Source organism: Elephas maximus, chromosome 6 (assembly GCF_024166365.1).
Source record: "Elephas maximus indicus isolate mEleMax1 chromosome 6, mEleMax1 primary haplotype, whole genome shotgun sequence".
Lineage (NCBI taxonomy): Eukaryota > Metazoa > Chordata > Mammalia > Proboscidea > Elephantidae > Elephas > Elephas maximus.
In genome coordinates, this window is record NC_064824.1 from 128177340 (window position 1) to 128195819 (window position 18480).

At 39.0% G+C, this 18480-nt stretch overlaps 1 protein-coding gene across 1 annotated transcript in view; it reads left to right on the forward strand.

Annotated features, from left to right (window-relative positions):
- NYAP2 (neuronal tyrosine-phosphorylated phosphoinositide-3-kinase adaptor 2) overlaps nt 1-18480 on the forward strand; it is a 311110-nt gene that overhangs the window by 172748 nt on the left and 119882 nt on the right. Inside the window, exon 4 of the mRNA XM_049888849.1 lies at nt 15036-16130. Within this exon, the coding sequence (XP_049744806.1) occupies nt 15036-16130 (1095 nt within the window). The remainder of the gene's footprint in view (nt 1-15035; nt 16131-18480) is intronic.

The window sequence follows — 18480 nt, forward strand, 5'->3', positions numbered from 1 at the left end:
TGTGTCCTTCCTTATCCTTTGTAGTAGATTTTACTTTAAAGTCTATTTTGTCAGAAATTAATATTGCCACCCCTATCCATTTTGGTTGTTGTTTGCTTGATATATTTTTTTCCATCCTTTGAATTTTAGCTTGTGTCTTTAAGTCTAAGGTGTGTCTCTTGTGGGCAACATATAGATGGATTTTTTTTTTAAATTCATTCTGCCACTCTCTGTCTCTTTATTGGTGTATTTAGTTCATTTACATTCAGCATAATTATTGATAGGTAGGAATTTAGGGCCATCATTTTGATTTCTTATTTTTCATGTTGTTGACAGTTTCTTTGTTCCACTTAATTTTCTGTGCTGAGTTGTTTTTCTTTATGTATTTTCTTTTCATCATTTTCATTGTTGTTGATTTTATATTTGCTCAGTCCTTATGTTTTTTCTTGTTTTTTTGTTTTGATGTGTAGGATTGTTAGTTTCCTCTGTGGTTACCTTAATATTTACACCTATTTTTCTAAGTTTGAACCAATCTTTTATTTCTTCGTTTTGCCTTGACTTCCTCTCCATATGAAAGATCTATGACTACATTTTTTAGTCCTTTTTTTATTTTAATATTATCATCTTTTACTTAATGACATCTCTGTTTCCCTATTTTCATTGTTTTATCTTTGATTTATTTTCATGATTTCTCTCTCTGGGCAAATATCTGGTTGCTCTGTCCTGTGTTCTAGTCCTGGGTTGTTATATGATGTTATTGATCTTCTAAACAAAGGACTCCCTTAAGTATTTCTTATAATTTTTGGTTTGTTTTTTGCAAATTACCTAAAATTCGGTTTATCTGGAAATACCCTAATTTTGCCATCATATTTGAGAGACAGTTTTGCTAGATATATAATCCTCATCTGGCAATTTTTTTCTTTCAAGGCTTTATATATGTCATCCCATTGCCTTCTTACCTGCATGGTTTCTGCTGAGTAGTCCGAGATTAGTCTTTTTTACTTTCCTTTGTAGATGACTTTTCATTTATCCCTAGCCACTCTTAAAATTCTCTCTTTATCTTTGGTTTTGGCAAATTTGATTATAATATATCTTGGTGACTTTCTTTTGGGGTCTATCTTATGTGGAGTTCGGTGAGCATCTTGGAGAGATATCTTCTCATCTTCCATGATAACAGTGAAGTTTTCTGCCAAAAAATCTTCAACAATTCTCTCTGTATTTTCTGTCCTTCCTCCCTGTTCTGATACTCCAATCACTCTTAGGTTATTCCTCTTGGTAGAGTCCTACATAATTCTTAGGGTTTCTTCATTTTTTTTAATTCTTTTATCTGATTTTTCCTCAAATATGTTGGTGTCAAGTGCTTTATGTTTATACTTACTAATTCTGACTTTCATTGCCTCAATTCTGCTCCTATGACTTTCTATTAAGTTGTCTAATTCTGAAACTTTATAGTTAATCCTCTGGATTTCTGTTTGCTCTCTCTGGATTCTTGTAGCGTATTGAATTTGTCATTATGCTCTTCTCTAATCTTCTTACATTCCTCTGTTGCTCTGTCTGGGTGCTCGTTGGCTTATTCTGCCTTTTGCCTGATCTCCTTCCTGATCTTCTGAAGAGTTCTGTATATTAGTTTTTTTGTATTCTACCTCCGGTAATTCCAGGAAGTTCTCTTCATCCAGAAGATTTCTTGAATCTTTGTTTTGAGAGCTTGCTGAAGCCATCATGGTCTGCTTCTTTATATAATTTGATATTGACTGTTGTCTCCGAGCCATCAATAAGTTATTATATTTATTTTATGTTTTCTTCCTGTGTCCTAGCTTCTTGTTTTGTTTTGATATGACCATATAGGCTGCTTATGGGAGCTAGTTTGATTATTGGCACCTTTGAAGCTCTAATGTCCTGTCGGCAGGTGGTTTGAGCTGTTACTAGGTATGTAAGCCCAGAAGTCCATTTACTTTTCTTGTATGGTTTCACCTCAGGTGTCCAGGTAGTTGGTCACCAAGTGTGTGGTGCAGGCTCTCACCTACAGTCCTAGACATGCAGGGATGATTGGTGTAGGCACAGGTGTCTGGCTGCAGTAAGGAGTCGCTCACTGAGCAAGGGAGGGAGCTGACATCTGCCCCTGAGTGTCTGGGAGGAAAGTGTGTCCCTGTACCCAAGAGCACATAGGTGGGTGGATTTTGAAGCTGGAGTATGGGCACCCAATGCTGTTGGCTGTAAAGACTGGGAGGCACCACTTATTCTTGGACCTCTGTCATAGGTGGCTAGGTGAGGACCTGCTTAATAGGTAGGGTGGTGTCAAATGTCATGAACTTGCCATAACTGTTGAAATGGGTCCACACAGGTCTCTGCAGGGGTGAAAGGCATTCGAAGTCCATGGGCCCCTTATGGCTGTGCCTAAGCAAAGGAGCTGTGCCTGCCCAGAGTTCCCAGTTTAGGGGAGCCAGCAGGTTATTCTTCCCTGTTTGTTAATTTGTTCCCTCTCCAAGGCTGGAAGAATGGCTGAGATAATGTGGCAGATCCTACTTCCAGCCTCCAGTGCAGAGTGGAAAGGGGGCAGGTAAATGGGAGACGGGTTTTTCTCAAAGGGTTATTTTTGATCTGCACCACATGTTAGATGTTTGTACTTTTCTTTTGCTGATTGAGCGCCGCTTTTCACTGGTTCTGAAGACGTGAGTGGACTCTCTGCTGTTCCGGCTCTGCTGATGTGGAAAACACGTCCCGAACGTCACTGCTTGCCTCACTGTGCTCGTGCCAGTGGATTTCAGCCTGCAGGGTGCTGGTTCCTGCTGGGTCAGGTCTGGCAACTCCTCACTGTTTCTGAACTGTCTTTCCCTACCCCTGCTGCTCAGCCCAATTCCTCAACTTTGCCTTTGATGTTCAGGCCTCCTAGATTGTTATATATAATCAATTCACTTGTTCTTTTGGGTCTTTGTTGTAAGAGGGGCCACAGGAAGCATCTGACTACGTTGCCATCTTGGCCCCACCTCCTCCTCTTTTATTTTTATTTTAATTGAATTTGTCAATTAAAACTCACCAAGGAAAATCACCTCTTTTTTTTTTTTTTTTCAGCTTAAGTGGATAAAAAACTAAGAATGCCAACACTGAAATGATGAAGTCCAGAAAATTCCAATGCTGATATATTTTTAAGGGAAAGATTCCTAGTAAATTCATTTATATGGGCATACTTGAGATATAATGCTAATATAGAAAGAAACTGAAATATAGATCTCATAGCTCAATAAACATGATATCTATATTTATTTGGGTAATCACTCATTTTACAATTTCCCAGAGCTGTTAGATTCTTTGGTAGCAGCGCCATTAATTTTTATACCTCTGTACTAAGTAAATGTGAAGTATGTGTAAAAGTGTATTTTCTCATCATGTATCTTCCAATGTAGTCAGAGAGATTTTTATATTTATACCAATAGTAATTGATAAAAATGTTGATTCCACTTTTAAAGCCATTCCTATGTCCTAGGCAGTGTGGTAAATTATTCCAATATGGCATCTTTTTAAATCCTCATAACCTCCTGTGCATAAGTATTATATCCATTTAACAGTTGGATTCAATGAGGCTTAAAGAGTTGATTTTCCCAAGGTTACACCTTACTAAATAGGGATTGGAATTCAGGGATTAAAACATTCCTGAACTACACATTTGTAAAAGAAATGTATGCCATCATCTATAAAGGTAAATTATTCTTTGACAGTAGGGTAATTAGATTCAGATAGCCTGGGTTCAAAGCCAGGTTTTGCCACTTGAGCAAGAAATTAAATTTCTCTATAAAGTTCAATGTCTGTAAAATGGTGTTTATAATAGTATCTTCCTCATGGGGATGTTGTGAGTATTAAATGGAATAATTCCCAAAAAGCACATGCCTGATATAAATAAAGCATTTGATAAATAGTAGCTTTTATTATTACACCCTTTATTATTATTATTGAAGTTATATTTCCATTAGAGGAGATGTTGCCATATATCAATACAACTCCAATGAGGTTGTATGAAATGTTTTATGGATCTGTAATTTCATGCTGCTTCCTCTGCGGTCTCAGATATTCAAAAAAGATTACAAACATTTCTATCTCTGTATTCCAACCAGGACAGATTTACAATGGATAATCCCCAGTAGACTGTATCTGTGCAACTGCAGGGATTCAGCTGCTACAGAGTTGATCCCCCGGGGAACAGAGGAAATGTTCCCATCGTTAATCGGATTTTTCTACCAATGTACTTTTCCTCAACATAATATCCTCCTGCATTGAATCTAAATTAACTGAGCTTCCATAGGGTGCTCAGCATCATACATTTTCCAAGGCCACTTTTATGTTGTCACATTTTCCCCCCTTAAGAGTCAGGAAATCAACTTAGTTGATAACTTCCTTTTACTACAAGTAGAGATGCTGCAAGTGATAGCTACCGTGAACTTGTAAAGATAACTAGCTGATGGCTTCAAACTATTTGGGCAAAGGAAGAAAAAGTTATACCCAAAGATTTAAAAACTCAGCTACCCCTAAGATTTAAACATGTATGTTTTTTGCCCTGGCTTGGACTTCTTAAATATTATTTGATTGACCAGTGGGTAGAGGTAATTAATATGCATAGATAAAACCATCCAGAAAATTCTTGGTTCAGAAAACCTGTAGTAATGTAGATATGTAGCTATACCTGGGTTCTTTTCCACTAAACACTACACATTCCTCAACTTTCTTTTAAAAAATTGAAAATGGAGGGAGAAAGGAAGAAAACCTGAAGGTATGCATGAGAAAGGGACTTAAAAACTTTAAATCATTATATATTGGTAGTTTATTGTCTGACAAACGCTTTATAGTAATTATTGGTCAAATGCATAATGGGAAGGAGTCCCTGTGTTATGTTTGCTGGGGACTTTTAAAAAGATGAGTTGGTTCTGTCTTCCAAAAATTCATAGTCTTTAGGAAAGGGAAGCTGATAACTAAGTACAAGGTAGGAAATGAGGAAGGCCTCAAGAAAAAAGCAGGCGGAGCCCAAATTAGAAAGCTAATAGGCAAGGGAGGAGGTTGTAACATTTGAGTTGGGTCTCGAGGGATGGACAGAATCTTGTTTAGGTTAAGATGTTAGAAGACCAGAGGAAAGCATCTGAGCAAAGTCTGAAAAAAATACATGTCTGAGTAGGATGGGAAACAGGGGTAGTTTGGTTTGGCCAGAAGAATGGTATATGAAGAATTTAGAGAGACAAAGTATGGAAGTAAATTTTGGTTATGATGGAAGGCCTGGCATACAGAAGTACAAATTGTACTGATTGTGCTACTAGTAGTAAAAAAAAAAAAAAAAATCTGTTGCCATTGAGTCAGTTCTGACTCAGCAATCCTATAGGACAGAGCAGAACTGTCCCGTAGGGTTTCCAAGGAGTGAATGGTAGATTCAAACTACCAACCTTTTGGTTAGCAGCTGCAGCTGTTAACCACTGTACTACCAGGGCTTCACCGTTAGTAGTAGTAGTTCTTTATTACTTCCCAGAGATCCTTGTATAGCATCACTTTCATAAGCAGGAAGGATGAGAGTCGTAAATGAGTTTTAGGGTATTTTTGCTTTAGGTTATTTTGTGACATTGCTTCAAATGGCCTTGCTATATTAAGCTTCGTATCAACAAAGGAAGTTTTATTCAAGAAATGCTTGTCATTACCTTAAATTCATGGCCTAGAAGAATTTTTTTTTACAAAATCATTAGGCCTTAAGTGTTTTATACATTTTAAGGTCTAACTTGTGAATTCTCTCTGCCCTCTAAGTCTTCAAGTTCCCCTTTGACCTTTCCTTACAGTAAAAGTGAGTTGCAAGAGGAGCATTTAATTCCTCAGTTTATTTTTCTGGCCTTTATTTTTTGCAGATAAAATATTTAACATGCCTCAATTTCTCCACATGGATAATGTGGACTTTTCCTTCATTGATTCTTCTCTTATCTACTTTTTCTTTGGTTTTTTGTTTTTGTTTTTTGCCACTGTCATTAGACTTCATAGGAGCCCCTGGGTGCTCTAAACAGTTAAAGTGCTTAACTGATAATCCAAAAGTTTGGAGATTTGTGTTCACCCAGAGGTGTCTCAGGAGAAAGCCCCCGTGATTTACTTCTGAAAGGTCAGCCATTGAAAACCCTACAAAGCACAGCTCTGCTCTGACACATGGGGTCACTATGAGCTGGTGTCAACTCAAAAGAGGCAACTGGTTTCAGTAACCTCAATTGGTCTTATCATCTTCCTGCATGTTAATTCAAACAAAGCCTAAGAAAATGGCAGATTACAGGGTTTTTTATGGATCTTTAGGATCACTGGAGAATATTTGAAATCTTGAATGTTGAGTCTGAGAATGTTAAAGGTCTACCATTCACTCAGTATTAAACAAATATTTACCAAAAAAAATTGTGATGTCCCAGACACTGTACACAGACAATTCAGCAAAGAGAAGACCAACAGGGACCCCTTGCTTTCACGGAGCTTACACTGAAGTGTGGGAGAGGGAAATACATACACATGAGTATAAACTGATCAAGAAACAAACAAGTAAACTTTCCAACAGTGATAAGTGCTGTTTTGGTGGTCATGGAAGACTTTTCTGAAGAGGTGACATTTATGCTGAGATCTAAGAGGCACAAGCAATCCTGGAGGAGAGAATGAACTTGGTATTTTAGAGAAACTTAAACATTTTGAGGCCCTCTAAGAGGCGGGCATTATGCTAAAGGTTTTAAATGAATGTATGCGTGACCTCATTTGATGTGCATAATCAGCCCTAAAGTATCTCCTTCCTACAGATCAAGAAGTTGTGGTTATGTAATAGTTTGAGATCACTCAGTACATGGCACATCAAGGGTGGAACTCAGATTCAGATCTGTCTGTTTGCAAAGCATACTCTCTTTTCACTCTACTTTGCCATATTTCTGGTTTTATGCTTTTTTTTGTTTCATTTTGTTATGTAACCTAATATTTTAACACACCCTCCCACTAGAATCATTGCTGCAGAACAATCTTGTCCCTGATGGATACGTTGCCTCCAACTCTTTTCTCTACTCTTTCTAAACTTGTGTAGGAGGTGGGATAGCATGTGGAATCCAAAAGACTGCAGTAGAATAGCCAAGGAAATGTTCACAGCACAACCACCAGGTCCAGATTACCCAAGAGGAAAGGTATGGACGGGTTTACTTTTGCATATTTACTAATCCGTAGTGAACAATTTCACATGTATTTCATCACATCAAAGATGCAATGAAACCCCTGTGTAATTGTTTACTACAGATTAGTAAATAAACACAAGTAAACCCATGCATACCGTGCTTAATGTATGCTGGTGCACCTTGCTTACTGGTTAATCCGCCCCTGACGACCACCATCTTTGTTCTTTGCAAGTGGGAAATGCTTAAAAGGTGCCCCTTTGCTAGAGCAAGAAGAGAGTGATGTGAAACAAGATACTGCTTTAGGATGGGGTAATTAAACTGAAAATATGTAATAAACACTTTGAATGGAGGGTTGTATATCCTTGGAAATACAGCCTGACTGGATGGATTTCTACAAAATGGTGTTCCTGCACTTAATTTTCTCTCCTATAGAAAAAAAAAGGGATAGCCTTTAATCTCTAAGTTCAGCAACTTCATATCATCAGATATCCAAAGTAACCAAGATGTCACAACAACCAAGCTCAAGAGAGATGTGTGCATAAAACCAGAATTCCACTTTGCTAATTTCTAATACCCATAATAATTTAGAAATTAAAGTTATGAAAAGATTTCTTATTGAATATGAAGTCAGAAAAAGAATGGCTTATAAGAATCTTGAATGCAGTGGCTTTAGGCTCTAACAGCATACTGGGTCTATCTCCACAAAGGGACGTAACAGAGAACAGGATCCCCTAGGCACTACTTGTGGGGATCTGCCAAGGTCTATTCTGTGAGTCTCCTGGTTTTGTATCCCCAGTGGTGGTCAAACTTCATTCTGGCCATTTTTCCTTAAACATGTAATACCTTCGCTCTGATTTCAGTCCAGTCTTTCTGACCAGGACCTACATCTTCTCTTTGTATATCTCATCCTGTGGTGATTTTATGACACTAGAAGGCCGTCTTACTTTCTTTGTTTTTTATATTCTGGAAGAGTACTCTTCTGTATCCTCAGGGTACAAACTGCACCCTAGTTTTATGAAGATAACAGTAGCTTTTTATGAGAATCTATACAAACAGGAAATTAATTTTGGGATTTTTTCCAGTTATCTATTGCTGTGTAATAAACCACCCCAAAATGCAGTGGCTTAAAACAATGACAATTCATCATTTCTCATTATTCTGTGTGTTGACTTGACTTATATGGGTGGTTCTTCTACTTTATATGGCAGTACTTGGAGTCACTCATTTGGCTGTATTCATCTGACAGTTAAGTTAGGCTGGAAGGTCCAAGAAGGCTTCACTCACATGCCTAGAGCCTCTACCTCCCATATCTGGCTTCTCCACAGGCCTAGGTTGGTCTAAGAACCCTCACATGGCAACTGACTTTCAAGATTAAGAAAGGGGAAGCTATAAGTCTTCATAGGTCCAGGACTCAGAATACCACTTCTACCATATTTCTATTCATCAAAGCAAGTCACATACCCAGCCCAGATTTGAAGGCAGGGAAATAGACTTCACCTATTGATAGGTGGAAAGCAAACAAGGAGGGAAGGAATTGAGGGTGGGCATCTTTGGAGACTATCTACCACAATTTACTTTTTTGGTCACAATATTTCTCCCTCTTGCCAAAAAGTTTCATCCCATTACAGCATCAGCTTGAAGTTCAGAACCTCATCATCTAAATCATGTCTAGGTCCAGTGAGGCTCCTTGGGTGCAATTCTTCATGTGCAGGGGCTTTTGAACTAAAAGTTCAATTTATCTTCCCTATAAAAACATAATACACTCTGGTGGCTCAGGGACAGGCAAACTGCAGTGTACAGTCCCATTCAAAGAGCAGGGTCTGGAAAGGTGGTAGGCACATAGAAGTCACTGGTCCATAGCAATTCGTAAGTCCAGTTGAGCACATGTGGTCAATTCTTCCTACTCCTGGACAGAAAATATTTGTTGATCAGGGCCCAGTTCTACTCCCTGGTTTTTGTTCTCTGTGGCTCTTGGCTTTGCCCTCTGGGCTCTTGAATCTGCTCTCTAACTCATCCTTTCTTTTCCATAAGAGATGGTCTGTGTCTGAAGCTGAGTAGGTTTTTCAGTTCACTTTCAGCCTCTAAAAGTTTGGGGGTCAAAAACGTTTTTTGATTTGCTTTTAATTTTGAGCTATCTCTATCCTTTTTAATCAAAGTTGATAAAGTTCCTTTATAAACTTCGTGGGTTGCCTATGAATCAAATCATAACATCCTTCATTAGACAAAGGTCACATCCACAAATTGCTTTGAGACAAGTCCCTTTCTTTTTAGGTTCATGAGTCAGGGACAATCTTGTCAGATTCTTAAATGCCCTGGGTTAAACTGAGATTGCGTAAAAGGAACTACTTAAATCTTTCAAAAATCTTAATAGAGATCGACAGTCACACCCTGAATTAGATTTTTACTCTGAGGCCACATTTTACTCTGGGATTTCATGTTTGCTGTGGGGCCCTTTTTCACTTTGAAAACCTTTGGCTGTCTAGAGAAGGTTGCATTGTAAATCTAGCTGGTGGAGGCGGGGGCGTATTTTCTTTAATTTCTGCTGGAGAACTGAACAGTTCCTTTCTTAGTCCCTCTCTCTCTTGCAATACTGTACCATAGACGTCTTAAAGAAGACAATCGGCACTTTCACATTCTTCTGGAACTCTCCTCAGCCAGGTCCACAAGATCATTAAAAACATTTTATATCTTCTACATTATCATGGGCAATAGTCTCACTAATCTTTCACCAATATAACAAAACTCTTCCTTTCTCTACCTTTTCCCCCTCCAGTCTTCTTGCTGTTCATCAGGCCTCTGCTAGCATCCGGTCCCAAAGCCAATGTCACGGTTTTACAGTTGTGTTACCACAGTGCCATACTTCTGGTATCAGTTTCAGGTAGCTATACCTGCATAACAAACTACCTCAAAACTTAGAGGCATAAAAACAACAATCACTGTATCTTCTCATGGTACTGTGGTTCAAGAATTCAACAGGGCACAGTGGTAGTGGCTGGTAACTGATCCAAAGTGTCTGCTATCTCACCTGGAATGAGCAAACAGCGGTTTCCTGGGACAACTTTAGCGAGGTCATGTTGTTGGTGCTTTATTTTCATTGCCAACTGGGTTTCTTGGTTCTTCTCTCCCTTGGATAGCATGAATTCCCTCACAGCATGTTGATCTCAGGGTAGTCAGGTTTCTGATATAGCTTTTTCAGTCCCACTCAAATTTTAGGCCCATATGTTTTAACCAGTCCTGTGCCTCTACTTTCTTTGTTCCATCCCAATTTTCAGGTACACTCTCTATTTTCACCGTCACCAGATTAAGAAATGTAATATGAATCCTATAACTCCAAAACAAGGAGCCCTGGTGGCACTATGGCTAAGCACTTGACTGCTAGCCAAAAGGTTGGTGTGGTGGTTTGAACCCACCAGCTGCTCTGTGGAAGAAAAGACCTGGTCATCTGCTCCCATAAAGGTTACAGCTTAGGAAACCCTATGGGGCAGTTCTACTTTGTCCGTCTATAGGGTCAAAATGAGTCAGAATCAACTGGATGGCATACAACAACAACAACTGCAAACAACTCCAAATCCAGTCCTTTTTGCTTGTTTGTTTGTTTGGGTACATCCTTCATGCTCTCTTATTTCTACTGTAAACAGACGAAGGGTCTTTGCAAACCTCCATCCCTTATCAAACAACTTAATCCAACTAAAAATAAATAAATAAATAAAGGACAATCTTGTGGTTGGTACTGTGGGGCTAGAGACTGTGAAAATAAAAGTATACCTCAAAGCCTTGGAATAGTGAGTTGTGAAAGGGGCATTATTGTGAGCACAATTCTGGTGAAGGTGGGAAATGTGTCTCTCACCTTCTGGAATCAGCCAGATCCAGTATCATACAGTGTGGACATTACATTTCTTCAATGCACTCTCATTCTCCAGTTTCAAGGGCCTATTTAAAATACACCTCTCTGTACGGAGTTATAGGATCCCTGGTGGTACAGTGATTAAAGCGCTCAGATGCTAAGCAAAAGGTCGGCAGTTCAAACCCACTGGCCGTTTCTCAGGCGAAAGATATGGCAGCCTGCTTCTGTAAAGATTAAAGCCTTGGAAACTCTAGGAGTCAGTTTCCACGCTGATCTACAGGGTTGCTAGGAGTTGGAATCAACATGACAGCAACGAGTTTTAAGGACATACACAAAGTTAGGGTTCTCCATTGTAGCATGGGCTAAGAAAACCATTGAAAATGGTGTTTTATGCCACATAAAGCTAATCAGTTAGGTAGCTCTTTTCCCCCAATGCTTTCCTTTGTTTTAAAAGGTATAAAAGATTGAATTGAAATTAGATTGTCTAAAAAAACCAGCTGAAAATAATACGTGTTTTTTAAACTGTAATACATGAAACTTGGGCTGGATAATTTTAAAAATTTCTTCAAATTCTGAGATTCTGTGGCCAAAAAGTCCTTGTATTAGAGGTAATATTGATCTATGGCACTCCTCTTTTTTTCACCTCTTGGGTGAAGAACATCCACAGATACTAAAGCGTGGCATTACACTACACCTTTTTTTTTTTTTTTTAAATAAGAAAAAATATCTCGGGATAGGTTGACAAAGGACATGGTAAATTTCCAAAATTAACTGTAAAAGCTGATCATCCATGCATGACTGAAAGTCGTGCATAACCTTTGTGCTCAGATATCTCATTTCAAAAATGTCCCTTTCTGCTTATTCACTGCAACTGTCATTATGCTATTTTAAGCATTAAAATTTGTGTTCTGGAGCTGAACAGGAATTATTGGCTCTGTCTTTGGGCTTATTAGAAATAATTTAGAATTCATTCAAGAACAATAAAAATCATCCTTGTATTATGGTTGAATTTGTTTAAATGATGAAATTTGCAATGGAATTTTTATTGTCTTTTATCGGCAATATTTTATCACCTATATGTGTATATATAAAGACCACTTGCAAGTACTTTATAAAGAAATGACTTTAAAATAGGAATTTTTCTGTACTTTTATAACTCCCCAGCCACCAAACCAACTTGTTGCAGTTGAGTCAATTCCAACTCATAGCAACCCTATAGGACAGAGTAGAACTGTCCCATAGGGTTTCCAAGGAGTTGCTAATGGAGTCAAACTACTGACCTTTTGATTAGCTTTCAAATTCTTAGCCACTGCACCATCAGGGCTCAAGTGAGGTTAAATTAGAATAAATTATGGGACAGTGTTGCTTAAAATTTCAGACTTTTTCTTATACCAAAATAAAAAAAAACCATTGCTCTCAAGTCAACTCTGGCTCATAGCGACCCTATAGGACAGAGTAGAACTGCCCCCATAGAGCTTCCAAGGAACAGCTGGTGGATTCAAACTGCAGACCTTTTGGTTAGCAGTCACAGCCCTTAACCACTGTGCCATCAGGGCTTCCTTTCCTTATGCAGGTAAACTATATACATATGTATCAGCTGAAATACATTTCCACTGTTGCTATATACTGCTTTATGAATTATTTACTTAGTACTTGGACTAAGGTAAAACCAGATGACACATGGCAAATGGTGAGACAAATCAGTTCATTCAAAAGCAAATGTTTCCTCATCTGACTTTGCAGAAAGAACCATGAGATTGAAAAAGGGGTGTTGAATGGGAAGCAGATATTATACTGTCTGGAAAAAAAAAATGCTTCCCAATATTACAGAGATGAATACATTTATTCATCTTAACCCAGAAAAAAAAAATTATTCATCTTAGACATCTGTAATTTACTTAAAACTTTGGTCCTGAGATAAACTTTAAGCCCACATTTCTAACTTGGATCAATATAGGACCAGGAAAAAAAAAAGGAAAAAAGTTTGCCTGAATTATATGAACCTGCCTGCATTAAGCTCTTTTCACCAGGTAGGAAGGGAGAGAGAGGGAGAGGGAGGAGGTCGCCCAGATGTAAGGGTTTCCCTGGGCAAGGCTGGCATGAGCATTGTTTCAGCTGGTAAGCAGTGGAACATACAGAAGGAAGTGGAGAAGGAAGTCATCATGCAAAAACAAAACTATAACAACCACCATAAAACACACATCAAAACCACCACTACCACCAAGAGAATGGGCCAGATTCAAGAATCATGTACCTTACTACAAACCACAGATTGGAGAGTCAGATCAAGAGAACCAAGACCTGACCCCTTCAAGATCCATTGAGTTATAGCCTTGCTTTATACAAGCTAAGATTTTTGTATGTAATCTGATGATTTATTTAAATGATGTAAAAGCTAACATATAGGATAGATTTCAAAACCAGTAAAAACTGAAGCCAAGTTAAGAGGTACAGGGAGGATCCATTGGCTACTTTGGGCCTTTCCCTCAGAATGATTTTCTGTGTAGTTGTCCTCACATATATTTCTAGGATATTCACTGTGGGCACCAAAAGACTCCACTGTAAAGCACCCTGGAAAATGACATCTAGTTTTCCCCAGTGTGGGCAAAAAGAAAAGTCTAGATAGACTATGAATCTTGCCTTAAAAAAATTGATTGTAGTGAGAAAAATCACTATTATGGGCACAATGTGGCAGAATATTTCAAACATGGAATCACTTAGAAATGTTGAGACACATGGTCGCTATGGAATATTTCATTGGTTCCCTCTCTCTGAAGTCATGATGGATGGTTACAGCAGCCACCAAACTCATCTTTAAGTATTTTCCTCTTCTTTAATAATTTTTAAACTCCTGCATCATAAATTATGCTAGCTGAGAAAACAAAAAACAAAGGGGAATTCAGGTATTTCCTGACTTGTGTCTTTGCACTGCAAAATTACAGAGAAGGCCAGGATTTTCTCATGTGTTTATACCTATAAGTTATACTGTCAACTTGCATCGTATGCTACCATCTATAGAAAGCAGCTGTATCCTGCTACACTGCATAATAATGATAATCATTGTAGGCACATATCAGCACAATGAGATAATGAGATAATAACAAGACTCTAGCAACTCCTGTGCATACTAAACAATTGATTTCAGTCACGGACTTTTTACCAGCCTGTCCCACTCTACTGTATGGTGTCAGAAATGTAAGTCCTGTCAAAAGTGGACTTCCACAGGCAGTGGAATGCTCTGATATACATTTTTGTGGTGAGTTTCCAGAAGTTATTCTTGAAGCTTTCACATCATTCCATGGATTATTATCTTGTAAAGCTCTTGAGGGGGTTCTGATGTGTCAGTAGAGTATATCTAATATATCTAATAAATTCATTCCAAGAAAGCATTTGGGATATCATGAAATCTTATGAACAAAAACAGACAAATACGCCATAATCGACAGTACCTGGAGATTTGGAGATTAACTTGTCTAGCCTCATAAGATTTTCACATCGATTTCCCGTGAAGCATCAGACCCATCTGTATACAAGCTATTTATCTGAACCAAAACAGAAATTAAGTTTAGCAGACTGGGAAATTTTTTATTGTAAATGCGAGCAAGAGGTGATCATTTGTAATAGCCATGTCATTAAAAGGCCCAATCTCAATGGTTAATGTCATTTTTGTGCCCCTTTGGGTGAACCAAAACTCTAGATTTCTTTCTCAAGTTTCTTTCTTGCTTAATTTTTGGAGGTTCACTTTTATGAAATTTGTGATTGCTTTTATCCAGCAGGTTTCTTCTGAATGTTTCTATTTGGAAAGTCTAAGGCAGAGGGGCAAATAATCCTGGTCTCATTGCATTTTTAAGTTTTGACTTATTGATATTAGTTTGAAGATGAGTATTACTGTTGCTCTGTTATAAGGTGTTTCAAAGTATGGGAGATGTTAGACATTTTTCTTTGGTTTTTAGGCTAAACCCAAGCCAGAAATGAAAAGTTTAGAGTAGTGCATCCAAGCGTAAATCATTTGTTCAGTGCCTTCCTACTGTACTCGTCTATTTAAATTGTTTTTCTTCTTCTTTTAGCCCCGGCCAAACCCAGACCCCACAGTGATGAATATTCAAAGAAGATTCCTCCTCCGAAACCCAAACGAAATCCCAACACTCAGCTTAGCACGTCTTTCGATGAAACCTATGTCAAAAAGCATGGGCCTAGGAGGACGTCGCTCACGCGGGACTCCTCCCTTTCCCAGATGAGCAGCCCCGCGGGAGACACTGAGGAAGAGGAGCCTGTGTACATCGAGATGGTGGGCAACATTCTCAGAGACTTCCGGAAAGAGGAGGACGACCAGAGTGAGGCAGTCTATGAGGAAATGAAATACCCCATCTTCGATGACTTAGGCCAAGACTCCAAATGTGACTTTGACCATCACAGTTGTTCTTCGCAGTGTGCTACCCCCACAGTGCCTGACTTGGACTTCGCCAAGTCCTCAGTGCCATGTACTCCAAAGGGTTTGCTTTGTGACATCCCCCCACCTTTCCCCAACCTGCTTTCCCACCGACCTCCACTCCTGGTGTTTCCACCAGCTCCCGTGCAGTGTTCCCCCAATTCTGACGAGTCTCCGCTGACTCCACTCGAGGTCACAAAGCTTCCTGTGTTGGAAAATGTGTCTTATATGAAACAGCAGGCTGGAGCGTCTCCATCCTCACTGCCATCTCATACTTCTGGCCATTCCAAGCTGGAGAAAGACCAGGCGGGCGTCCTAGGACCTGCTTCTGCTGCTTCTGTACTCTCCTCCTCCCCTCCTCATCCTTCCACTTTGTACCGAACGCAGTCTCCACACGGCTATCCTAAAAGTCATTCTGCTTCTCCTTCACCTGTTAGCATGGGGAGGTCCCTTACTCCCTTAAGCCTCAAAAGGCCTCCCCCTTACGACGCTGTGCATTCCGGCAGCCTTTCAAGGAGCTCTTCATCAGTGCCTCATTCGACCCCCAGACCAGTGTCGCAAGATGGGGCCAAGATGGTCAACGCTTCAGTGAACACCTACGGGGCGACTCAGAGCGGCTCCCGGTCCAGAACACCCACGAGTCCTTTGGAAGAACTTACCAGCCTCTTTACCTCCGGACGTAGCCTGCTGAGGAAGTCCTCCAGTGGCCGACGTTCTAAAGAGCCCGCGGAGAGTAAGTGTTTAAGCTATAGTAGGAGCCAAACATTTTAGTGCATGACTTAAAGAGAAAATTAAGTCCAGTATGTACAGATAAAGCACTTAGTACATCATTTTTTCAGTCCTTTTAATTAAAATCTCAAAATGCAAAAATGAGCAGTTTTACTTTTGCCATGCTAAACAAAGTAGTGTAAATGGAGTGTAAACTGATAAGAGATTAAAAAAGGTAGTCTGTACAATATAACATATCTTATTAAAAGGAAGAGTGATTTTTTTTTAAAGGAAGTGTAAAATCTAAGTTCTTACAGTGTCTCTGGAAAGTCTAACTGAGAAAATAAAGGCTACTATGAAATTTTTAGGTAAATACCTTGATGTCAAAACCATTGCCATCGAGTCGATTCTGACTCATAGCAACCCTAAAGGACAGTAGAACTGCCACATATGATTTCCAGGGAATGCCTGGTGGATTCCAACTGCCAACCTTTTGGTTAGCAGCCATAGCTCTTAAACACTATGCCACCAGAGTTTCCGCCTTGATATTGGGGGTGGCGGGGAATATATGCTCAAATATGGAATTTATAAATATTAACACCTATTTTTATCTTGTACTAAAAGGCTACTGAGTAAATCTGTATTAGAAAGGCTTTGCTGGAAAGAAAATAATTAGAATGGAATTTAGAAATATTTATGTATATAATAATACATACTTCATGTTGTTATATTCTTTCTTTCACTCTAAACTAAAATAGGCTTATTGTTTCCCTTGTAAAAGCCACGGTAATTAATGTCTTATTTCTATAGAGCTGTTCGTGTCGTTAGCCGCTATCCTGTTGGCTTCTGACTCATAGCGACCCAATGTGTTACGGAGTAGAACTGCTCCACAGGATTTTCTTGGCCTTAATCTTTATAAAAGCAGATCACCAGGTCTTTTTTTCTGTGGAGCCACTGGGTGGGTTTGAACCACCAACCGTCCAGTTAGCAGCGCATCACACACTGATGTGCCTCCCATAAATTGCAGAAAAATCACTAAGTGAAAACTAAACCCCAAAACCAAACCAAACCCAGTGCCGTTGAGTCAATTCCGACTCATAGCGACCCTATAGGACAGGGTAGAACTGCCCCACAGAGTTTCCAAGGAGCGCCTGACAGATTCAAACTGCCGACCCTTTGGTTAGCAGTCGTAGCACTTAACCACAACAGCACCAGTGTTTCCAAGTGATAACTAGATAATAGCAATTATCTTTACTACTGAATTTCGAAGACCATAAAATTTATGGATTAGACTGATGAATCATTTCATGAGCCCCAAATCATTGAAGAAGTAGATAGTAAAGTCAATAGAGATCCTAGTTTTCTCCATGTCTGTGTTAGTTTCCTAGGGCTGACAGAACAAAGTACCGTGAAGTGGGTATCTTTAAATAACAGAAATTTATTGTCTCGGAGTTCCGGAAACTAGTAGCTTGAATTCAGGGTGTCAGCAACATCATGTTCCCTCTGAAGGCTTTAGAGGAAGATGGTTTCTCATTTCTTCTCTTGGCTTCTTGTAGCCCAGGCGTATCTTAGCATTCCTTGGCTTGTAGCTACATCGTCACCGACAGCCTTCCCTGTGTGTCTGTGTCTGTGTCTCTTTTATAAGGATGCTGCTCAGATAGGATTAAGATACACCCTACTTCTGTATGACCATTTCCAACCAAGGTCACATTCATAGGTACCAGTGGTTAGCACTTCAATATATGTTTTGGGGGGTCACAATTCAATCCCTAATAGTGTCCATTTCATTAAATTACACTGCTTTCTCTTATTTAAACATGCTTCAGGTACCCAAGTTGATAATTACTTACATCTCCAACAATTTCACCACATGGTTTTGTTTTTATCTTTTCATACATCCACATGATGACATCTCTTAAAGGAAAAGAAATTCTCAATATTTTTGATGATAAAGATGATGATGGTGTAGTTATAAGCCACTCACCTTGTCTTTTTCTCTTTTCTAACTAGAGGGGTTTAGGAAGCATTAGTTCACTTAAATAATCTCTCCCAAAACATTTCATTCACCTGACTGAAAGACAGCCGTTTCTAATATATTAGACTTGCCTGGAGTTAAATACCTACCTACATATGTACAATTATTTTTCAAATTGTTTTAAAAATTAAGAACAACTTATTTCTAGAGTAATAGTTCTCAACTGGAATGATTTTTCTCCCAGGAACATTGGCAGTATCTGGAAATACTTTTGGTTGTCGCAACTGGGGGGGTTCTACTGGCATCTGTTGGGTAAAAAAAAAAAAGTAGAAACCAGGAATTCTGTTAAACATCCTACAATACACAGGACAGCCTCTCCACCCCCAAACAAAGGACTATC